At 44.9% G+C, this 23797-nt stretch overlaps 1 protein-coding gene across 1 annotated transcript in view; it reads left to right on the top strand.

Annotated features, from left to right (window-relative positions):
* LOC129861155 (collagen alpha-1(II) chain-like) overlaps nucleotides 1-23538 on the top strand; it is a 33608-nt gene extending 10070 nt beyond the window's left edge. Inside the window, exons 12-53 of the mRNA XM_055932320.1 lie at nucleotides 80-133; nucleotides 317-370; nucleotides 497-541; nucleotides 661-714; nucleotides 2494-2538; nucleotides 3000-3053; nucleotides 3441-3539; nucleotides 3667-3711; nucleotides 3859-3957; nucleotides 4143-4196; nucleotides 4319-4426; nucleotides 4557-4610; nucleotides 4919-5017; nucleotides 5139-5192; nucleotides 5822-5920; nucleotides 6119-6172; nucleotides 6368-6421; nucleotides 6723-6776; nucleotides 6896-6949; nucleotides 7182-7226; nucleotides 7383-7481; nucleotides 7659-7766; nucleotides 7893-7946; nucleotides 8097-8150; nucleotides 8291-8344; nucleotides 8836-8889; nucleotides 8990-9097; nucleotides 9293-9346; nucleotides 9466-9519; nucleotides 9636-9797; nucleotides 16580-16687; nucleotides 17251-17358; nucleotides 17911-17964; nucleotides 18652-18759; nucleotides 18869-18922; nucleotides 19037-19144; nucleotides 19277-19330; nucleotides 19964-20071; nucleotides 20178-20466; nucleotides 20677-20864; nucleotides 21147-21383; nucleotides 21567-23538. Of these exons, the coding sequence (XP_055788295.1) occupies nucleotides 80-133; nucleotides 317-370; nucleotides 497-541; nucleotides 661-714; nucleotides 2494-2538; nucleotides 3000-3053; nucleotides 3441-3539; nucleotides 3667-3711; nucleotides 3859-3957; nucleotides 4143-4196; nucleotides 4319-4426; nucleotides 4557-4610; nucleotides 4919-5017; nucleotides 5139-5192; nucleotides 5822-5920; nucleotides 6119-6172; nucleotides 6368-6421; nucleotides 6723-6776; nucleotides 6896-6949; nucleotides 7182-7226; nucleotides 7383-7481; nucleotides 7659-7766; nucleotides 7893-7946; nucleotides 8097-8150; nucleotides 8291-8344; nucleotides 8836-8889; nucleotides 8990-9097; nucleotides 9293-9346; nucleotides 9466-9519; nucleotides 9636-9797; nucleotides 16580-16687; nucleotides 17251-17358; nucleotides 17911-17964; nucleotides 18652-18759; nucleotides 18869-18922; nucleotides 19037-19144; nucleotides 19277-19330; nucleotides 19964-20071; nucleotides 20178-20466; nucleotides 20677-20864; nucleotides 21147-21383; nucleotides 21567-21713 (3642 nt within the window). The 3' untranslated portion in view covers nucleotides 21714-23538. The remainder of the gene's footprint in view (nucleotides 1-79; nucleotides 134-316; nucleotides 371-496; nucleotides 542-660; nucleotides 715-2493; nucleotides 2539-2999; nucleotides 3054-3440; nucleotides 3540-3666; nucleotides 3712-3858; nucleotides 3958-4142; nucleotides 4197-4318; nucleotides 4427-4556; nucleotides 4611-4918; nucleotides 5018-5138; nucleotides 5193-5821; nucleotides 5921-6118; nucleotides 6173-6367; nucleotides 6422-6722; nucleotides 6777-6895; nucleotides 6950-7181; nucleotides 7227-7382; nucleotides 7482-7658; nucleotides 7767-7892; nucleotides 7947-8096; nucleotides 8151-8290; nucleotides 8345-8835; nucleotides 8890-8989; nucleotides 9098-9292; nucleotides 9347-9465; nucleotides 9520-9635; nucleotides 9798-16579; nucleotides 16688-17250; nucleotides 17359-17910; nucleotides 17965-18651; nucleotides 18760-18868; nucleotides 18923-19036; nucleotides 19145-19276; nucleotides 19331-19963; nucleotides 20072-20177; nucleotides 20467-20676; nucleotides 20865-21146; nucleotides 21384-21566) is intronic.
* The last annotated feature ends 259 nt before the right edge of the window (nucleotides 23539-23797 follow it).

Raw genomic sequence — 23797 nt, 5'->3', positions numbered from 1 at the left:
ATATCTCAAGATATAGGTTACTTTAAGAGATGAATCCCACACAGAATCCTTTATTATCTCATTTATCTCTTTATTTCAGGGAGCTCGTGGATTCCCCGGAACTCCTGGTCTTCCTGGAATCAAAGGACACAGGGTGGGTGTTTCATCATGCTTAATTTATAGTCACAACTCCATCAGAAAGGATATTATGATGTTACACGTTCAACATGATTAGCAAGACAATAGATGAGCTAATTAGTGTTAATTGATCAGTCTAATGAGACAGATGTAGATTAAGTGTCTCTCTATGTCTGTCTGTCTACCTGTCTGTGTGTAGGGTCACCCTGGTCTGGATGGAGCTAAGGGAGAAGGCGGTGCTGCTGGAGCCAAAGTAAGACTGCCAACTAGATCTTCAAGTCATCAAATCTTTCCATTTCTATTCCTGTGTCTGACTATCTGACTGACTGTCTGATTAGCAGTCTGATTGGCTGACAGACTGACTGTGTCATCTCTATAGGGTGAGGGTGGTGCTCCCGGAGAGAACGGCACGCCTGGACCAATGGTAAGAGAGCAGTACACCTGTGCATTACCTGAATAATATGAGTTAAAAGCTCTTATCACCTACTGTTTTGCTTAACGTGACCAAGCTAAGTGTTCATCTTGTGTCTCTGTCTCCTGTAGGGACCACGTGGTCTGCCTGGCGAGAGAGGCCGTCCCGGACCTTCTGGAACTGCTGTGAGTTAACACAGACATGTGCCTTTAACGCTCTCTGATATAAATGCACTCTTGAATAATACATGAACTCAACAATTCAGGTAATTACACACCAAATGATCCAAAGCCCTGAATGACATGCCTAAACTTTTTGAGGATTCATGTCCCCAATCCCAATCAGACCCAGTGATATTCTGTACAATAGCCTACCAGACAATCCTAACCAGACCCAGTGATATTCTGTACACTAACCTACCAGACAATCCTAACCAGACCCAGTGATATTCTGTACACTAACCTACCAGACAATCCTAACCAGACCCAGTGATATTCTGTACACTAACCTACCAGACAATCCTAACCAGACCCAGTGATATTCTGTACACTAACCTACCAGACAATCCTAACCAGACCCAGTGATATTCTGTACACTAGCCTACCAGACAATCCTAACCAGACCCAGTGATATTCTGTACACTAGCCTACCAGACAATCCTAACCAGACCCAGTGATATTCTGTACACTAGCCTACCAGACAATCCCAATCAGACCCAGTGATATTCTGTACACTAGCCTACCAGACAATCCTAACCAGACCCAGTGATATTCTGTACACTAACCTACCAGACAATCCTCACCAGACCCAGTGATATTCTGTACACTAGCCTACCAGACAATCCTAACCAGACCCAGTGATATTCTGTACACTAGCCTACCAGACAATCCTAACCAGACCCAGTGATATTCTGTACACTAGCCTACCAGACAATCCTAACCAGACCCAGTGATATTCTGTACACTAACCTACCAGACAATCCTAACCAGACCCAGTGATATTCTGTACACTAGCCTACCAGACAATCCTAACCAGACCCAGTGATATTCTGTACACTAGCCTACCAGACAATCCTAACCAGACCCAGTGATATTCTGTACACTAGCCTACCAGACAATCCTAACCAGACCCAGTGATATTCTGTACACTAGCCTACCAGACAATCCTAACCAGACCCAGTGATATTCTGTACACTAGCCTACCAGACAATCCTAACCAGACCCAGTGATATTCTGTACACTAGCCTACCAGACAATCCTAACCAGACCCAGTGATATTCTGTACACTAGCCTACCAGACAATCCTAACCAGACCCAGTGATATTCTGTACACTAGCCTACCAGACAATCCTAACCAGACCCAGTGATATTCTGTACACTAGCCTACCAGACAATCCTAACCAGACCCAGTGATATTCTGTACACTAGCCTACCAGACAATCCTAACCAGACCCAGTGATATTCTGTACACTAGCCTACCAGACAATCCTAACCAGACCCAGTGATATTCTGTACACTAGCCTACCAGACAATCCTAACCAGACCCAGTGATATTCTGTACACTAGCCTACCAGACAATCCTAACCAGACCCAGTGATATTCTGTACACTAGCCTACCAGACAATCCTAACCAGACCCAGTGATATTCTGTACACTAGCCTACCAGACAATCCTAACCAGACCCAGTGATATTCTGTACACTAACCTGCCAGACAATCCTAACCAGACCCAGTGATATTCTGTACACTAGCCTACCAGACAATCCCACCCCAGTGTTTAGGACTTTCTCTTTGGTTAATGTGGACACCTGATGAAGACCTACTCAATATGTGCTGTGTAGCAAATCAATTAGTCACAATTACAATTATGTTTAGGTAAACCTGCTCAATGGTGTAAATGTGTCCGTCGATAAACACCCAGAGTACTGTACCATCATAATGTCTCCCATGTCTGCTCTCTCCTCAGGGTGCCCGAGGTAATGATGGCTTGCCTGGCCCTGCTGGTCCTCCCGTACGTATTGCACTCTTCGTGTTGCTTCCTCACTGTCTCAAAGACATATAGCTTTCATTATTATTGTACAAAAGTGGTTTCAAACCAGGGGGACTAGGGCCCCTGGGGGTAGTTGACCTATCCACAGGGGGTACTTGAGAAGACTCATGAGAACGTAGGCCTACTGGTAAAATGCATGAAGAGGTACTTCAGGGGTACTCGGTGCAAAGCAAAATTTAGTTGGTGGTACAGTAGCCGAAAAAGGTTGGGAACCACTGCTGTGCAAGATACCATCAATGCAATGCAGAAATCAATTATGCACTTCATGTATTACAACACAATCACAATTATACACATTTTCAAATACTTTTGAATAGATTTAGAATTGCTTGACTGTTTCTTCCAGTCAATGTTGTATTTTTGTGCAATAATAGCAAAATCAGGAATTAGTACGTTTATTAACTGACCTCTGATCCCTACAGGGCCCTGCTGGGCCTGCTGGAGCACCCGGTTTCCCTGGATCCCCAGGAGCCAAGGTTTGTACTAATTGCCATTATGTTTCTATCATGCATCATGTCAGTCATAACCTGATTGAACCCAATGGAAGCCTATTGATGTGACAAACGGTGTGTCTGATGAATTCCCAATCATCAGGTGAGACACTTAATTTCACTTCAACACTAGTGAACAGCTCTAATAAGATGATCAATAATGATAAGCTGCAATGAGATGAGATTCTCAGAGTCACTCTACCTCAAGGACACATTGAACAGTCACTGTAGATCTGTCGATCACATCTCTGGGAGACAATGAGCACCAATCACCATACCATTTGACTTCATCACTGAGTACAGTTTGAATAAGAGTTGCACAGAGAAGCAACAGCAGTCCTAATGGTCCTCTGAATCTCCTCCATCCTACAGGGAGAAGCTGGCCCCACTGGTGCACGTGGAACTGAGGGCGCACAGGGACCCCGTGGGGAGGCTGGTACACCCGGATCTCCTGGACCCGCTGGTGCCTCTGTACGTAACATCCAGGCAATCTGTGATAGAGTCTGAAGTGCATTATCTCACACTGATCATCTCTCATCAATTAACTGATGCATTATTTTCATCTCTTCACCTTGTCTCTGCTCCTCTGTTCCTTTAGGGCAACCCTGGTACTGATGGTATCCCTGGAGCTAAAGGATCTGCTGTAAGCATATTCTTACACTATATGGGTTTAGAATGTACCCTCTACACTCTTTATATACTCAGCATGAAATAAACACTGCTCTTAGTTCATTATCAGTCTACTGCTCAGTCAGTAATATTCAATTACTTTATCTCTCTCTTTCTGTAGGGCGCTTCTGGAATTGCTGGTGCACCTGGTTTCCCCGGGCCCCGTGGCCCCCCCGGACCTCAGGGAGCAACAGGACCTCTTGGACCCAAGGGACAGTCTGTAAGTCCCCTATATTCACCCCAAAACCTGGACACACCAATTATACGTTGGTGGTGCTGTAGGTTGGTTTACATTGGTTAGTCTTGGAGGGTGTATAGGGAGGTGGGGTCATGACAGATAATGTGCTGTGGACAACATTGCTCCTATTTCAGATGTTTTTGACTTTGCACCTGTTTATGTTGTAGGGAGACCCTGGTATTCCTGGCTTCAAAGGAGAGGCTGGTCCCAAGGGAGAGCTTGTGAGTTCTGTTTTGGTGGAACATATATCATTCATATCAAATCTGCACTTTTTCATTCTACTGAGATGGACCTGGAAGTATGTTTGAAATGAATCTGCTATCTTCTTGGTCACCCCCTGTAGGGCCCTATAGGTCCCCAAGGTGGCCCTGGCCCCGCTGGCGAGGAGGGCAAGAGAGGAGCAAGAGGAGAGCCCGGTGCTGCTGGACCACTTGGACCTCCTGGCGAGAGAGTAAGGATTTGAACCATCACAGATCTCACCACAGATTTTTTTCTTCTGAGTCATTGGGTCATATCAGTTCTTCCCATATCCTATTCCTCATCAATGAAATCTTCTCTCTTCTCTCTGTCCTTGTTTCTAGGGAGCTCCCGGTAACCGTGGTTTCCCAGGTCAGGATGGTCTTGCTGGTTCTAAGGTGGGTCTTGACACTTTTAAAGTTCCCAATGCTCCATCTCACCTGATATCCAGGAATGGACAGAAGTAGTTGCAAAATCACAATAATAAAAAATTCTACTTAATGAGTCCCTAACTGTAAGATGTTGTTGTAGACGGCTGAGTAGTTTCAAAACAACCAAACCTGTTATATTGTACTGCTGGTATCCTGTTGTAGCAGCTATGATTGGCTATTGTATTAATCACAGTTTATTAACAATGCCATTTAAGCTTGAGTGATAAATGCATAAAACACTAATACCTCTCTTTCTCTCCACTCTTCCTCCACAGGGAGCCCCTGGTGACCGTGGTGTTCCCGGTGTGGGTGGGCCTAAGGGAGGCACTGGTGACCCCGGCCGCACAGGAGAGCCTGGTCTTCCTGGAGCCAGAGTGAGTAGTAGTACCCCAGGTCCCCACCACCGCCATCATCACAACCAGCCAGAACAAGAGCTGTGGCTGTCAGCCTTCATGTATTGGGTTGACACTCTCTCATTGTGTGTGATGCTCGCAGGGTCTCACTGGTCGCCCCGGAGATGCTGGTCCTCAAGGCAAAGTTGGTCCTGGTGTAAGTATGCCTCTTTTCCCATCTAGACCCCATACTGTATTCCACTCAAACATTTTGCCATACAATTAACTAAGATTTGGTGCAGTAATACAGAGTTTTCCTTTTTCTAAACCCATGAGATGTATAAGATGTACAAGATCTCACTAGAGAGGCCACCCGAGTGGCGCAGCGGTCTAAGGCACTGCATCGCAGTGGTAGAGGCGTCACTACAGACCCGGATTCGATCCCGGGCTGTATCACAACCGTCTGTGATCGGGAGTCCCATTGTCCCAGAATCAACCGGGTTAGGGGAGGGTTTGGCCGGGGGGGCTTTACTTGGCTCATCGCGCTCTAGCAACTCCTTGTGGCGGGCCGGGTGCCTGCAGGCTGACCTCGGTCGTCAGGTGAACGGTGTTTCCTCCGACAGATTGGTGCTGCTGGCTTCCGGGTTAAGCAGGCCGTGTTAAGCGCGGTTAGGAGGGTCATGTTTCGGAGGATGCATCACTCAACCTTCGCTTCCTGAGCCCGTTGGGGAGTTGCAGCGATGAGACAAAATCGAAATTTGGGAGAAAAAGGGGATAAAATACAAAACAAACGAGATCTCGAGTGATGTTGACTTGCTCCTCTCTTCTCTGTGTGTGGTACTGTAGGGTGCTGCTGGTGAGGACGGTCGCCCCGGCCCACCTGGTCCTCAGGGAGCCCGTGGCCAGCCTGGTGTGATGGGATTCCCCGGACCAAAGGGAGCCAATGTAAGTGTTACAGGGGCTTCTAATAATGTTTTGATACCCAGAGGGAAGAAATTGCCTGTAGATTTGCCTCCAGCACCAGATACAGACAGTATCTGACAGTACAGGCAAATAACTATGTAAACGTCCCCATTAATTCCCCTTGCACTTGATGTCCATGCTTCTTCTCTGTGACTGACCAGTGTATTTTTCTTTCAACAGGGTGAGTCTGGCAAAGCAGGAGAGAAGGGTCTTGTGGGTCGGCAAGGTCTGATAGTAAGTAGATTAACCTTTTAGATGACCTTCCTGTATCCCTTGGTCTTAGCGAAGTTGAGTTAACATCTGTGCAATTTTGGTGTTTAACCCCCACAAAGTTTCAAGAAATAAAACAGTGGAGGATCTGACACCGATCCTTTCCTTTGCTGTGGTGGTTCATGAAGAACTGATACATACATTTCTCTCTCTGAACAGGGTCTGGCTGGTAAAGATGGTGAGACTGGTGCTGCTGGACCTCTCGGCCCTCCTGTAAGTGTTCAACCTCTGACAGACATATTGTAAAATACAACAAAGCAATATAAAGTATTTTAGACAGTTCTTAAGGAGACATCTATATTAGACATGACAACTGCACCCCATAGTAATATAATACATTTATTTGGTGCACCCATAACATAAGTGTAGCCATAGTATCTGTAATAGCTAGCATCTCTCTTTGAGCATGAGAATGCAATGTCATTCCCAAACTTACACACAGCTCCACAGGGTGCTAATGCTGTGTCAATCACTTGATCACCTTTTTTGATCATCTGAGGTGCTTCCATCCTAGGGACCTGCTGGAGAGAGAGGAGAGCAAGGAGCTGCTGGACCTTCAGGCTTCCAGGTGAGTTCACCTTACTTTTCTGGATCGGCTAGAACATAAATGATTCCATTCGGAATAACTTGATGTCCATTTTTTATAATGTCATAGGAAGTCACTGACTGTCTTGTGTTGTTGTGCAGGGTCTGCCCGGACCTGCCGGCCCCCCAGGAGAGGGAGGCAAGCCTGGTGATGCGGTGAGTGTCCACACTGCCACAGCAACACACCAGGCCTGTCCAGGTCCCTGATTGATTGAACACATTAGGAACATCTAACCATGTTACTCACGTCACATTTGGTATCACACACCTCAGCACTTTATCCTGATCAAGTTACACTAGCAAACACAAGCACATGCTGTATTCTAAAAGGTATTATTTATCTACTGTAAAAATATGCAGCTACAATGTCTCTCTCCTCTCTCTGTAGGGTGTTCCTGGAGAGGCTGGTGCTGCTGGTGCTACTGGACCCAGAGTGAGTTTTCATTTCCACAATAAGTCTGATATAGATGTTTTTCTCTCTTACTGCCATAATCATCTACATAGCCACCGCCATCTACTTGTCAAACCTTTACGTCTGTAGTCCTCCCTGTTTCTGCCTCTCACTTCCTGTATCTCTGTTCCCTTATAGGGCGAGCGTGGTTTCCCTGGTGAGAGAGGCGGTGCTGGAACTCAGGGTCTGCAGGGACCTCGTGGACTTCCTGGAACTCCCGGAAGTGATGGACCGAAGGTTAAGAGCCACTCCCTTCAGCCAACCTCATCTTCAATAAGAGTTTCTGCTTTTATTGGGCACTTGGAGAACTTCTGAGTCCCTATAGTCTGGCAATCACAAAGCCACTACTGAAGAAAGAAACATCCGAAAGTGTGATCAGCCAACTTCTAAATCCATGTTCCTCCTCTCTGACAGGGAGCCATTGGCCCAGCTGGTGGTGCTGGAGCTCAAGGACCCCCAGGTCTGCAGGGTATGCCAGGAGAGAGGGGAGCTGGTGGAATCTCCGGCGCCAAGGGTGACAGAGTGAGTAACAACCCTAAAGAATATACTCTAATCATAGTCGTAGATAACTAGACGGTGGATTGCAAGGTTATATCAGGATGTCTGCTAGATACATACTAAGATGCCATGGTTTTCTGTGTCTTACAGGGTGACAATGGAGAGAAAGGACCTGAGGGAGCTTCTGGAAAAGATGGTTCTAGAGTGAGTACTCAGCAGAAACCGGGAACATAGCCACACTCTCCTGTGCCAACTCTGTCAGCCTATTAAAATACAATGATCCAATGACCCCAAGTGAGGTCGATAATAACTCCATCTCTCTCCTCTCCATCTTTCTCATCTCCTCCCCCTCAGGGTTTGACTGGTCCCATTGGTCCTCCTGGCCCAGCTGGTCCCAACGGCATAAAGGTGAGAATTACCATAATAATGACAAAATTCACCTGTTATTAGGTGTATGGTCTAATATTTTTTTGACAGATGATTGTAATGTAAAAATGTACTGTATGTGTACAGTATGGGTTTGTCATTCCTCTCTCCTTCCCTCTCAGGGTGAGGGTGGACCTTCTGGCCCAACTGGTGCTGCTGGTGCCCGTGGTGCTCCTGTAAGTTGTATCTCTCTGCCTCCAGTTTCACATTGTCAGTTTTTAGATTTGTATTAAATCAATCATGTTGTCAACATGCCCAGGTTTGAAATGTACAAAGTGCAAACTACCTTCACTACAGTACAGAGTGCAGGAAGAAACTAGAGAACCACACACTGCCATGAAACAATGTAGAGCTCTACAGATCAGAATATTTAGTCAAAGTCACCAGACATTTTGATCTGAAGATACTGTTCATATTGATTCAAAGACCACTCACTATCCAAGTTTCCCAGCATATACAGTTATGAATGGTAAAATAATTTCCAAGTACACCATCTTGAATCCCTCAGAATGAATTTCATCCCAAAATGGTTAACTTCTTGAGTATATTGTAGCCTACTTCACATTAAATCACTGCACCTGCAACTTGATGGACAGGGACACATACATGTACAGTTAGAATGTCTTCCTCTGTGGCACCTGTTTTGAGCCCTTCTCTCTTCTTGTAGGGTGACCGTGGTGAGGGTGGTCCTCCCGGGCCTGCTGGCTTCGCTGGGCCACCTGTGAGTAGAACCACATTAAGCACATCAGTTTCAATGTAAACAATAATCTAATCTATATAAAAGGTTGGATCTTTATTGACCTGCATCTTCCATCCTCCAGGGTGCAGATGGTCAGCCTGGAGCCAAGGGAGAGTTAGGCGAGGCTGGACAGAAGGGAGATGGTGGTGCACATGGACCTCAAGGACCCTCTGGGGCCCCTGGACCTGTGGTAGGCACCCCTCAAAATGAACTTTGAGATATAAAATAGCTATATGTCCCAGAGACAGATGTCTTATTGCCCAAGACATTACCATTCTATAATCTATAAGAAATGGAGAGTATTTGAGAACACAATTGATGCACTTCTTGTTTCTTTGTTCTTGTTTCTTTGTCTAATTGTGTTTCTGGTTGCTTATTATTCCAGGGTCCCACTGGTGTTTCTGGACCTAAAGGAGCTCGTGGTGCCCAGGGGGCTTCTGTAAGTCAATAGTTTCAATGATAAGAGATTATTACCCAATAGTAAGTGACAATATAAAATGCTATGTTCTGTAATTGCTTTTACTGAAATATTGTGTTGTCCCTCTCTCATGTTGGTAGGGTGCTACTGGTTTCCCTGGTGCTGCTGGAAGAGTTGGTTCTCCCGGGCCTAACGTGAGTATCACATCATCACAAGTATCCATAGACAATAGAAAGTCACCTTTTCATTCAGATTACCTGTGTATATCTGTGTGATTGAAATATGTTGCATCTCTGTTTCCCTCTCTCAGGGTAACCCTGGTGCTGCTGGCCCCGCTGGTCCTGCTGGTAAAGACGGTCCTAAGGGAGTTCGTGGTGACTCTGGAACCCCAGGAAGACAGGGAGAAGCTGGGCTGCGTGGAGCTGCTGGAGCCCCTGGCGAGAAGGGAGATGCTGGAGAGGATGGTCTCCCTGTGAGTCTTCCCTCTCCACTCTTATATGATATCTCATGAAGGAAACGCCACCCAGCCTTTTACTCCTTGTAGGCTTAGTAACACCAACTCAGCCACCTTGATTGTCTATCACTTAATTTCAATGTGCTAGAGCTGGAGTTGTGAAGTCAATGAGCTAGAGCTGGAGTTGTGAAGTCAATGAGCTAGAGCTGGAGTTGTGGAGTCAATGAACTAGAGCTGGAGTTGTGAAGTCAATGAGCTAGAGCTGGAGTTGTGAAGTCAATGAGCTAGAGCTAGAGTTGTGAAGTCAATGAGCTAGAGCTGGAGTTGTGAAGCCAATGAGCTAGGGCTGGAGTTGTGAAGTCAATGAGCTTGAGCTGGAGTTGTGAAGTCAATGAGCTAGAACTGGAGTTGTGAAGTCAATGAGCTAGAGCTGGAGTTGTGAAGTCAATGAGCTAGAGCTGGAGTTGTGAAGTCAATGAGCTTGAGCTGGAGTTGTGAAGTCAATGAGCTAGAACTGGAGTTGTGAAGTCAATGAACTAGAGCTGGAGCTGTGAAGTCAATGAGCTAGAGCTGGAGTTGTGGAGTCAATGAACTAGAGCTGGAGTTGTGAAGTCAATGAGCTAGAGCTGGAGTTGTGAAGTCAATGAGCTAGAGCTGGAGTTGTGAAGCCAATGAGCTAAAGCTGGAGTTGTGAAGTCAATGAGCTTGAGCTGGAGTTGTGAAGTCAATGAACTAGAGCTGGAGTTGTGAAGTCAATGAACTAGAGCTGGAGTTGTGAAGTCAATGAGCTAGAGCTGGAGTTGTGAAGTCAATGAGCTAGAGCTGGAGTTGTGAAGTCAATGAGCTAGAACTGGAGTTGTGAAGTCAATGAGCTAGAACTGGAGTTGTGAAGTCAATGGGCTAGAGTTGTGAAGTCAATGAGCTAGAGCTGGAGTTGTGAAGTCAATGAGCTAGAGTTGGAGTTGTGAAGTCAATGAGCTAGAGCTGGAGTTGTGAAGTCAATGAGCTAGAACTGGAGTTGTGAAGTAAATGAGCTAGAACTGGAGTTGTGAAGTCAATGAGCTAGAGCTGTGAAGTCAATGAGCTAGAGCTGTGAAGTCAATGAGCTAGAGTTGTGAAGTCAATGAGCTAGAGCTGGAGTTGTGAAGTCAATGAGCTAGAGCTGGAGTTGTGAAGTCAATGAGCAAGAACTGGAGTTGTGAAGTCAATTAGCTAGAACTGGAGTTGTGAAGTCAATGAGCAAGAACTGGAGTTGTGAAGTCAATGAGCTAGAACTGGAGTTGTGAAGTCAATGAGCTAGAGCTGGAGTTGTGAAGTCAATGAGCTAGAGCTGGAGTTGTGAAGTCAATGAGCTAGAGCTGGAGTTGTGAAGTCAATGAGCTAGAGCTGGAGTTGTGAAGTCAATGAGCTAGAGCTGGAGTTGTGAAGTCAATGAGCTAGAGCTGGAGTTGTGAAGTCAATGAGCTAGACCTGGAGTTGTGAAGTCAATGAGCTAGAGCTGGAGTTGTGAAGCCAATGAGCTAGAGCTGGAGTTGTGAAGCCAATGAGCTAGAGCTGGCGTTGTGAAGCCAATGAGCTAGAACTGGAGTTGTGAAGCCAATGAGCTAGAACTGGAGTTGTGAAGCCAATGAGCTAGAGCTGGAGTTGTGAAGCAAATGAGCTAGGGCTGGAGTTGTGAAGCAAATGAGCTAGACCTGGAGTTGTGAAGTCAATGAGCTAGAGCTGGAGTTGTGAAGTCAATGAGCTAGAGCTGGAGTTGTGAAGTCAATGAGCTAGAGCTGGAGTTGTGAAGTCAATGAGCTAGAGCTGGAGTTGTGAAGTCAATGAGCTAGAACTGGAGTTGTGAAGTCAATGAGCTAGAGCTGGAGTTGTGAAGTCAATGAGCTAGAACTGGAGTTGTGAAGTCAATGAGCTAGAGTTGTGAAGTCAATGAGCTAGAGTTGTGAAGTCAATGAGCTAGAACTGGAGTTGTGAAGTCAATGAGCTAGAGTTGGAGTTGTGAAGTCAATGAGCTAGAGCTGGAGTTGTGACGTCAATGAGCTAGAACTGGAGTTGTGAAGTCAATGAGCTAGAACTGGAGTTGTGAAGTCAATGAGCTAGAACTGGAGTTGTGAAGTCAATGAGCTAGAACTGGAGTTGTGAAGTCAATGAGCTAGAGCTGGAGTTGTGAAGTCAATGAGCTAGAGCTGGAGTTGTGAAGTCAATGAGCTAGAACTGGATTTGTGAAGTCAATGAGCTAGAGCTGGAGTTGTGAAGTCAATGAGCTAGAACTGGAGTTGTGAAGTCAATGAGCTAGAACTGGAGTTGTGAAGTCAATGAGCTAGAGCTGGAGTTGTGAAGTCAATGAGCTAGAACTGGAGTTGTGAAGTCAATGAGCTAGAACTGGAGTTGTGAAGTCAATGAACTAGAGCTGGAGTTGTGAAGTCAATGAGCTAGAACTGGAGTTGTGAAGTCAATGAGCTAGAGTTGTGAAGTCAATGAGCTAGAGTTGTGAAGTCAATGAGCTAGAGCTGGAGTTGTGAAGTCAATGAGCTAGAACTGGAGTTGTGAAGTCAATGAGCTAGAACTGGAGTTGTGAAGTCAATGAGCTAGAGTTGTGAAGTCAATGAGCTAGAGTTGTGAAGTCAATGAGCTAGAACTGGAGTTGTGAAGTCAATGAGCTAGAGCTGTGAAGTCAATGAGCTAGAACTGGAGTTGTGGAGTCAATGCACTAGAGCTGGAGTTGTGAAGTCAATGAGCTAGAACTGGAGTTGTGAAGTCAATGAACTAGAGCTGGAGTTGTGAAGTCAATGAGCTAGAGCTGGAGTTGTGAAGTCAATGAGCTAGAGCTGTGAAGTCAATGAGCTAGAACTGGAGCTGTGAAGTCAATGAGCTAGAGCTGGAGTTGTGGAGTCAATGAACTAGAGCTGGAGTTGTGAAGTCAATGAGCTAGAGCTGGAGTTGTGAAGTCAATGAGCTAGAGCTGGAGTTGTGAAGCCAATGAGCTAAAGCTGGAGTTGTGAAGTAAATGAGCTTGAGCTGGAGTTGTGAAGTCAATGAACTAGAGCTGGAGTTGTGAAGTCAATGAACTAGAGCTGGAGTTGTGAAGTCAATGAACTAGAGCTGGAGTTGTGAAGTCAATGAGCTAGAGCTGGAGTTGTGAAGTCAATGAGCTAGAGCTGGAGTTGTGAAGTCAATGAGCTAGAACTGGAGTTGTGAAGTCAATGAGCTAGAGCTGGAGTTGTGAAGTCAATGAGCTAGAACTGGAGTTGTGAAGTCAATGAGCTAGAACTGGAGTTGTGAAGTCAATGAGTTAGAACTGGAGTTGTGAAGTCAATGAGCTAGAGCTGGAGTTGTTAAGTCAATGAGCTAGAGCTGGAGTTATGAAGTCAATGAGCTAGAACTGGAGTTGTGAAGTCAATGGGCTAGAGTTGTGAAGTCAATGAGCTAGAGCTGGAGTTGTGAAGTCAATGAGCTAGAGTTGGAGTTGTGAAGTCAATGAGCTAGAGCTGGAGTTGTGAAGTCAATGAGCTAGAACTGGAGTTGTGAAGTCAATGAGCTAGAACTGGAGTTGTGAAGTCAATGAGCTAGAGCTGTGAAGTCAATGAGCTAGAGCTGTGAAGTCAATGAGCTAGAGTTGTGAAGTCAATGAGCTAGAGCTGGAGTTGTGAAGTCAATGAGCTAGAGCTGGAGTTGTGAAGTCAATGAGCTAGAACTGGAGTTGTGAAGTCAATGAGCTAGAGCTAGAGTTCTGAAGTCAATGAGCTAGAGCTGGAGTTGTGAAGTCAATTAGCTAGAACTGGAGTTGTGAAGTCAATGAGCTAGAACTGGAGTTGTGTAGTCAATGAGCTAGAACTGGAGTTGTGAAGTCAATGAGCTAGAACTGGAGTTGTGAAGTCAATGAGCTAGAGCTGGAGTTGTGAAGTCAATGAGCTAGAGCTGGAGTTGTGAAGTCAATGAGCTAGACCTGGAGTTGTGAAGTCAATGAGCTAGAGCTGGAGTTGTGAAGCCAATGAGCTAGAGCTGGACTTGTGAAGTCAATGAGCTAGAACTGGAGTTGTGAAGTCAATGAGCTAGAGCTGGAGTTGTGAAGTCAATGAGCTAGAACTGGAGTTGTGAAGTCAATGAGCTAGAGTTGTGAAGTCAATGAGCTAGAACTGGAGTTGTGAAGTCAATGAGCTAGAGTTGGAGTTGTGAAGTCAATGAGCTAGAGCTGGAGTTGTGACGTCAATGAGCTAGAACTGGAGTTGTGAAGTCAATGAGCTAGAACTGGAGTTGTGAAGTCAATGAGCTAGAACTGGAGTTGTGAAGTCAATGAGCTAGAACTGGAGTTGTGAAGTCAATGAGCTAGAACTGGAGTTGTGAAGTCAATGAGCTAGAGCTGGAGTTGTGAAGTCAATGAGCTAGAGCTGGAGTTGTGAAGTCAATGAGCTAGAACTGGATTTGTGAAGTCAATGAGCTAGAGCTGGAGTTGTGAAGTCAATGAGCTAGAACTGGAGTTGTGAAGTCAATGAGCTAGAACTGGATTTGTGAAGTCAATGAGCTAGAGCTGGAGTTGTGAAGTCAATGAGCTAGAACTGGAGTTGTGAAGTCAATGAACTAGAGCTGGAGTTGTGAAGTCAATGAACTAGAGCTGGAGTTGTGAAGTCAATGAGCTAGAACTGGAGTTGTGAAGTCAATGAGCTAGAGTTGTGAAGTCAATGAGCTAGAGTTGTGAAGTCAATGAGCTAGAGCTGGAGTTGTGAAGTCAATGAGCTAGAACTGGAGTTGTGAAGTCAATGAGCTAGAACTGGAGTTGTGAAGTCAATGAGCTAGAGTTGTGAAGTCAATGAGCTAGAGTTGTGAAGTCAATGAGCTAGAACTGGAGTTGTGAAGTCAATGAGCTAGAGCTGTGAAGTCAATGAGCTAGAACTGGAGCTGTGAAGTCAATGAGCTAGAGCTGGAGTTGTGGAGTCAATGAACTAGAGCTGGAGTTGTGAAGTCAATGAGCTAGAACTGGAGTTGTGAAGTCAATGAACTAGAGCTGGAGTTGTGAAGTCAATGAGCTAGAGCTGGAGTTGTGAAGTCAATGAGCTAGAGCTGTGAAGTCAATGAGCTAGAACTGGAGCTGTGAAGTCAATGAGCTAGAGCTGGAGTTGTGGAGTCAATGAACTAGAGCTGGAGTTGTGAAGTCAATGAGCTAGAGCTGGAGTTGTGAAGTCAATGAGCTAGAGCTGGAGTTGTGAAGCCAATGAGCTAAAGCTGGAGTTGTGAAGTAAATGAGCTTGAGCTGGAGTTGTGAAGTCAATGAACTAGAGCTGGAGTTGTGAAGTCAATGAACTAGAGCTGGAGTTGTGAAGTCAATGAGCTAGAGCTGGAGTTGTGAAGTCAATGAGCTAGAGCTGGAGTTGTGAAGTCAATGAGCTAGAACTGGAGTTGTGAAGTCAATGAGCTAGAGCTGGAGTTGTGAAGTCAATGAGCTAGAACTGGAGTTGTGAAGTCAATGAGTTAGAACTGGAGTTGTGAAGTCAATGAGCTAGAGCTGGAGTTGTTAAGTCAATGAGCTAGAGCTGGAGTTATGAAGTCAATGAGCTAGAACTGGAGTTGTGAAGTCAATGGGCTAGAGTTGTGAAGTCAATGAGCTAGAGCTGGAGTTGTGAAGTCAATGAGCTAGAGTTGGAGTTGTGAAGTCAATGAGCTAGAGCTGGAGTTGTGAAGTCAATGAGCTAGAACTGGAGTTGTGAAGTCAATGAGCTAGAACTGGAGTTGTGAAGTCAATGAGCTAGAGCTGTGAAGTCAATGAGCTAGAGTTGTGAAGTCAATGAGCTAGAGCTGGAGTTGTGAAGTCAATGAGCTAGAGCTGGAGTTGTGAAGTCAATGAGCTAGAGCTGGAGTTGTGAAGTCAATGAGCTAGAACTGGAGTTGTGAAGTCAATGAGCTAGAGCTAGAGTTCTGAAGTCAATGAGCTAGAACTGGAGTTGTGTAGTCAATGAGCTAGAACTGGAGTTGTGAAGTCAATGAGCTAGAACTGGAGTTGTGTAGTCAATGAGCTAGAACTGGAGTTGTGAAGTCAATGAGCTAGAACTGGAGTTGTGAAGTCAATGAGCTAGAGCTGGAGTTGTGAAGTCAATGAGCTAGAGCTGGAGTTGTGAAGTCAATGAGCTAGACCTGGAGTTGTGAAGTCAATGAGCTAGAGCTGGAGTTGTGAAGCCAATGAGCTAGAGCTGGACTTGTGAAGTCAATGAGCTAGAGCTGGCGTTGTGAAGCCAATGAGCTAGAACTGGAGTTGTGAAGCCAATGAGCTAGAACTGGAGTTGTGAAGTCAATGAGCTAGAGCTGGAGTTGTGAAGTCAATGAGCTAGAACTGGATTCGTGAAGTCAATGAGCTAGAGCTGGAGTTGTGAAGTCAATGAGCTAGAACTGGAGTTGTGAAGTCAATGAGCTAGAACTGGAGTTGTGAAGTCAATGAACTAGAGCTGGAGTTGTGAAGTCAATGAGCTAGAACTGGAGTTGTGAAGTCAATGAGCTAGAGTTGTGAAGTCAATGAGCTAGAGCTGGAGTTGTGAAGTCAATGAGCTAGAACTGGAGTTGTGAAGTCAATGAGCTAGAACTGGAGTTGTGAAGTCAATGAGCTAGAACTGGAGTTGTGAAGTCAATGAGCTAGAGTTGTGAAGTCAATGAGCTAGAGTTGTGAAGTCAATGAGCTAGAACTGGAGTTGTGAAGTTAATGAGCTAGAGCTGTGAAGTCAATGAGCTAGAACTGGAGCTGTGAAGTCAATGAACTAGAACTGGATTTGTGAAGTCAATATATTAAACTGACCTATCGTCCTCTCTATCTCTAGGGTCCTGATGGTCCTTCAGGTCCCCAGGGTCTGGCTGGGTCACGTGGTATTGTTGGTCTGCCTGGGCAGCGTGGAGAGAGGGGCTTCCCTGGCCTTCCTGGTCCTTCTGTGAGTATCTCAGCCCTGATAGTACTACCACACTTGCAGTAGGCTATGAACTTGAAAGCCAGGTCATTGTTATGGAACCATTGCTCCTACTGGTCCAGTTGTATGTTAAGCTCTTTTTAAATCCAGGTTCATATAACTCCCACTAGTCCTGCACCATTGAGTGGTAACTAAGCAACATGTTTACCAGAATATCATATCTACGATGCCTGGAGTGATCGACTGTTATATCATGGAGTCCTGATATCCACATACGTTCAATATGACAGATCTACATCCAGACTTCTTTCTCCTTAAAACTGTCACAAAGAAGGCAATCACTCAGTGACTAATTGGCTGTAACGGGGATGCATTCAGAACTTTCATTTCCATCATCCTACAACAGACTTTCTATTGGGGGTTTGCGGCTTTTTCCCACATAGGGGCTTTCAGCCAGTTGCTGAAGTCCTACTTTGCATGCAAATCAATAGTTAAGTCCATTAACCCATTGACTTGTCAAATGTTACGTCCTTGTGGTTATAGTGATGACGTCTGACACTTATTCGCTGATGTTCTGTGTGTCCCAGGGAGAGCCCGGTAAGCAGGGAGCTCCTGGTGCTGGTGGTGATCGTGGACCCCCTGGGCCTGTGGGGCCTCCTGGACTGTCTGGACCTTCTGGCGAGCCCGGAAGAGAGGTCAGAACTAAACCACGACAACACAAGCCACAACAACAATATAAACCACAACAACAACAAATATAGGCCACTGTAGCTGCACGCAGCAATTACTGGGATAAAGGCCATAGCTGCACTATAGTGCCACCAGCTGGCCAATATAATTACACCTCTGGGTTGAGCTACTGCAAGAATCATGGGAACGACAAGAGCAACATAAACAACAACACCCACAACAACAACATAAAAATACATCAATAATCACCAGAACAACAACAGCAACTTTCCAAAACAAGAACACCTCTCCCTCCACACACACATACAATAACCACAAAACAAAAATGTAAATAATGACCACAACAGTAACAATAACAACCAAAACAAACAATGACACAACAGAAAAAAAAGAAAAAAAAACATAGTCAATCGCAAACGCCAACAGCAACCACAGCCATCTGTATTTCTACAGCACCATTAACCCATGGATCCCAAACATGTTGCTTTGGCAGCTACTTCACGACTGGAAGCCAATACATTTCATGTATTGATTAAATCTCTGTCTCTACCTCACAGGGCAACGCTGGATCTGATGGGCCCCCTGGTAGAGATGGATCCACCGGAGTCAAGGTGAGACACTCCAAATCAAATTGTATTTTATTCTATAAAATGTTATTTGTCACATGCACCGAATACAACAGGTATAGACTACAACTGCTGTATTCGGTGCATGAGACAAACAAAACACTGTGTAGTAGACCTTGGAGTGAAATCCAGCAAAGTGCGAACATTCCCAGAACATTAGCTAAGATTCCCATTAAGTTCTAGTCAGGGTTTATCTAACATTAGGATGATAATCACAAAAACGTTCAAATAATGTTTTTGATAACAAAATGTTTTTGTTTTTTTATGTTTTAAATGAAATATTCTAACATTCACAAAAATGTTGTGAATAACATCTGTAACAACCACCACAGAACATTCTCCAAACGTTCTCATTAGATTTCCAGGTAATATAACAACACAATGTGCCAGTGAAGAAGGAAATGTGTTCTGGGAACGTTCTTGCAACATCAGGCAAATGTTTTATACAAAGATCGTATAATCATCAGCACAACTGGACCGTTTTTGTGTTATGAGAATATTTGCCACATCCTAACAAATGTTTCAGGAACTTTCACAGAACCAATTTTGGTTTGCTGAGATGCTTACTTACCTGCATTATACACCAATCAAACCAATCAGTCCAATTGATGGATAAGATATCAAATGTTCTTGAAATGTCCTTATATCCTATGATCTTCTCTCCACCTGTAGGGTGAGCGTGGTAACACTGGTCCTGCAGGTGCACCTGGTGCCCCTGGCGCTCCCGGTGCCCCCGGCCCTGTTGGCCCTCTGGGCAAGCAGGGAGACAGAGGAGAGGGAGTGAGTACCCCTACAAAACTACACACAATATGAACGAGAGAAATGTTGGTGTTTTGTAATTGATAGTACTTGTTGTTAGCCTGTCTAAGAACCTCACTCTTGTTTTTAGGGTGCTCAAGGACCTGCCGGACCCGCTGGACCAGCTGGCGCTAGAGGAATGGCTGTGAGTGTGAATGTTGTGAAACACACATACCATTCTCTAATAAACTATACCTACTGTAGCTGTACCTGCATTGGCACACTGAGTTGATTGACACTCTCTGCCTCTCTACATCAGGGACCCCAAGGACCCCGTGGAGACAAGGGAGAGGCTGGCGAGACAGGAGAGAGGGGACAGAAGGGACACCGTGGCTTCACCGGTCTGCAGGGTCTTCCCGGACCTCCAGTAAGTCACCCAAATCCTCTGGCCACACTGCACCAGTTATTATACCTCTCTATCTGCATAGAACTAGAATGCCGGACTTTCAATGTGGAATAAGTTCTGTTCCCTGACTTCCTGTCGTCATTATCTTAAAAGGGCTCCGCTGGAGACCAGGGAGCTGCTGGACCTGCCGGACCTAGTGGTGCTAAGGTGAGTCCAGAGGAAAGAGAAGAAGAGGTGGAGAAAAGGACAGAACACTTCTCTAATCCCTCCAGACTTTGATGAGACAAATAGAGACTACTCCTATACAGTAGTTATCCCATGCTATGATAATGAGGGGCATAGGCTAGTCATAATCCACCAACACCAATTATAATCTAGTTATAATCCTCCAACACCATGATAAAGTGGAGGACGGAAATAGCCACTGTGTTTTTTAATTAGCCTATTCTATGATAACAAGGAAGGCTAATGCTTTTGTGATTACAACATGCTATGGAAGGAAGAATGGAAGACAGATGGGAGAGGTTACTACTTTTAAAATAATCCATTCAAACGAATTACATGATAAAGAGGAGGAAAGGGCTGGCCACTACAACATGAACCATTTTTACCCAAAGTGAGATAAATGCTAAATTTGTAATGTCCGATAAGCAGGTTGTTCTTGAATTAAAGAGAGAGTACTCTCACACATAATCAACAACAATTGGACAAAAACGTTATATCAGGTAAAAGTTTAAAACAATGTGAAACCAAACACTAAAGGGAGACTTACATGTATTCATACTATGCTAGCATCCATATGTATGAGCCATGACTGACCCACCCTATCCATCTCCTCAGGGACCCCCTGGCCCAGTCGGCCCCGCTGGTAAGGATGGATCTAACGGTCAGCCTGGACCCCTCGGACCCCCTGGACCTCGTGGTCGTTCTGGAGAAACTGGCTCTGCTGTGAGTAACGCTTGTCAACCTTAGACTTACCTGAATATACTATATATACTGTACATGTGGCAGCAAAAGTCTTAGTCTTCATATTTTATCTCCTCTCCTCCTTCAGGGTCCACCTGGTAACCCCGGACCCCCTGGTCCTCCTGGTCCTCCCGGCCCTGGCATCGACATGTCTGCCTTTGCTGGCCTGTCTCAGCCTGAGAAGTCTCCGGATCCCCTGAGGTACATGAGAGCTGATGAGGCGTCCAGCTCCCTGACGCAGCACGACGTGGAGGTGGACTCCACACTCAAGTCTCTCAACAACCAGATCGAGAACCTGCGCAGCCCTGATGGTAGCCAGAAGAACCCTGCCCGCACCTGCAGAGACCTCAAACTGTGCCACCCAGAGTGGAAGAGCGGTGAGTGGGGGAACGGGCAGAGGAGAGGGAGATGATAGAGGGAATGGAAAGAAAAGAGAGAAATGGATTTATGGAATTTTGTTTTTTATTCATCAAGGAAGATTCCCCAAAAATATACCGTGTAGAAAGGAAAGAACACGTGTATAACATGATCAGTCCAAACAGTGCTAGGGTTTGAACAATTTTTCCTCTGCTCCTCTCGTTCTTCAGGTGACTACTGGGTGGATCCTAACATTGGTAGCACAGCTGATGCCATCAAGGTCTTCTGCAACATGGAGACTGGCGAGACCTGTGTGTACCCCAGCATAGCCAACGTGCCTCAAAAGAACTGGTGGACAAGCAAGAGCAAGGACCGCAAACACGTCTGGTTCGGAGAGACCATGAATGGAGGATTCCACGTGAGTGTCTTCTTTCTATGAATAATAATGTCACTGGCCCCTTTGAGTGAAACATAGCTACTCCTTTAGTAGACCTTCATTTCAAGGGTTATCCTGATCATCAGTCAAACCATTCCTCAGTGTTTCCTTTTCTGAATTAAACCTATATTTCAGCCTCGCAGATAATTGATAGACATCACAAAATCCTACCATCCATAAACCTATGACCTCCATATGACCTCCATGTTTGCGACTGCACTCGTCCTTACCATGTCACACTTAACCCTCCTTCTCCCTGTATAGTTCAGCTACGCTGAGGATGGTACCAACGCTGCCAGTATCCAGCTGACCTTCCTGAGGCTGCTGTCCACAGAAGCATCTCAGAACCTCACTTACCATTGCAAGAACAGCGTGGCCTACATGGACGCATCCACCGGCAACCTGAAGAAGGGTCTGCTGCTCCAGGGCTCCAACGACGTGGAGATCAGAGCTGAGGGAAACAGCCGCTTCACCTACAGCGTTGTGGAGGATGGCTGCAAGGTGAGAGGGATAGGCACTGTCAAGTTAGGTCAGGGAAAGGATGGACATAGTTAAGTAGGACCATGGGGGAAGGCACAGTGCAGTCACAGTAAAAAAAATAAAAAATTTAAATACGTTATTGTAGTCTATGGGAATATATAGTGGGTTACTGTGCTTCAACACGTCTCTGTTGTCGTCCCACAGAAACACACAGGCCAGTGGGGAAAGACTGTCTTTGAGTACAAAACACAGAAGACCTCCCGTCTGCCCATCGTGGACATTGCTCCCATGGACATTGGAGGAGCAGACCAGGAGTTCGGTGTGGATGTGGGCGCAGTCTGCTTCTTGTAAAGTGAAATAAACACAACGGGGAAAAAACTAAAACATGAAAGAAATAACTCAACTATGAAACAATACACACACACTCTACAAAAAAGACTAACTTTAAAAAATAAAAAGGAAACTTTTTCTCTGGCAAAGTGCTCTCCAAGTTGTACTCCATGGATGTTAGCACTGAAGGGCACCGGCGTTCCAGCATTCCCTGTCAACCCACTTCCTGAGATCCAGTCATGTTTCCCATGGCCCACAGTTGACGGGAATGAGCCAGGAGGAAGAGGGACCAAGCCAAGAGACGAGTGAGGAAGAAACAGAAACATGACTCGATGTCACTTATTTATTGTCTAAACCTTACATGGACAGAGGTGAGGTACAGTAGGACTGGGGAGCTTCACCATAAGAGCAACACAAGCCCATTCTACCACAGAAGACCTAGAACCTCCCACTTCTCCTCCCCGACCTAGCTACAAATATGCCATTTTGAATCAATGTAGACCAAAACATATTTTCAGGTATTATAAACAAGTCCAAGTGCTCCAAATGTTTTTTTACCATCAAGACGAGGAGCGAAACTTTTACTGTGCATTATAAATCTTTGGTTCTATGTTGTAAAAGTGTGTGTTTATAAACAGCCAGATGGTTTTATATATATTTCCACATTGTGTGTGTACATGTGTCTAGATATATGCACACCAACACTTTTTGGAAAATGAGGATTCATTTGGGATGTATTTTTCCACTGTCTTCACTGTCCATTAGAGGAAAATATCTTACTCAGTTCACAAACAACCTACATTTTCTAATAAAATTGGGGAAAGTTGTAGTCATCCTGATTGTTTAAAGCTACCTCACGCTGAAAAACAAAGTGAAAACGTTCACCTTAAATCTTGAGCTGACCAAAATTTGCTTTTGGGTGGAACTGGGGCTGAACGGCCATCTTTGCTTTGGGTTGCTCCGTCTTCAGAAGGTGCTATGAGTTTTAGAATTCAGTCTCTGCCATTGTCCCCCCCCCCCCAATTCCCACTAGCCTCACACCACACACACACACCCCACCCTGGAGAACAGGTGCAGCCAGGCAAGGCAGAGAACCAAGGGACTTTGGCTAGTACCCTATGGAGTCCATGCCCCACAAATAGAATCATGGGACTCCAAGGAGAGCCGCCCAAACAACCAGGGTGGGTTGTCTGTGTGTGTGAGGGTGTGTATATTTTTTTGTTATTATTCAATTTTATTATGATCATGATCATTTTTTTTGTTGTTTTTGTTTGTTACACTTTTAATTGATGTAAATTGGAAATAAAAAGGAAATACCAAGTAACAATTAAGTTGACTTTTAACTGAGTTTCTTTTAAATAAGTACAGAAAAGGCATGAGGGTTGAATAGCTTTTTCTGTTAACTGAACCCAAGGCCTGTGTACTTTGTTTTTGTTGTAGTTGTTGAGAGGTCAGTTACCCTTTTTGAATGTTTGTGAGTGCATGGCATGTGTGTAAGTATGCATGTGTGAGTGTGCGCCTGCGTGAGTGTGTTTTCCTATGAGAGAATGTCATAACACAGGAATGAAAGTACTGTATTCAATCACCGGTTTCAGGGTGGGGTCAGGCATGGTTGTCTTCTTTTTGTTTGAACTAATAGGCATAAATAAAGTAGAGAAAATGATGTGCTGAATGGAATTGAAGTATTTTGTACATTAACAGTAATGTTTTAATGATGCTTCAAGACATGGCCACGTAGGTGTTTGTCAGCGTTTGGTGACTCGTTTCCCTTATCCTCTACCATCTCCTCTCTGTACCTCTCCATATCTTTCTTCTGAGCAATAAAAATTAGACTGAAAAGACTAAACAGTGATATATTCTTCTTTAAAGGGAAATTATTCTTGTTATTACAAACCTACATTGACATTATCACAAATGTCACATTTTAGTTTACTTAAATCTTTTCGAGTTATTCTTGACCGAAAGTGAAGGGCAAATCAGGAAGGTAAAACAGCAAACTATCATATTAATGGCAGATTGTTTTAAGATTGAATACTTATTATTGCCACGCATAGAATAAGGGACGATACAGTATACTCCTTTACCGAGAACATGGAGATGATTTA

The sequence above is a fragment of the Salvelinus fontinalis genome, chromosome 8 (assembly GCF_029448725.1).
Source record: "Salvelinus fontinalis isolate EN_2023a chromosome 8, ASM2944872v1, whole genome shotgun sequence".
NCBI lineage: Eukaryota > Metazoa > Chordata > Actinopteri > Salmoniformes > Salmonidae > Salvelinus > Salvelinus fontinalis.
This window is presented reverse-complemented; position numbering and strand designations above follow the sequence as displayed.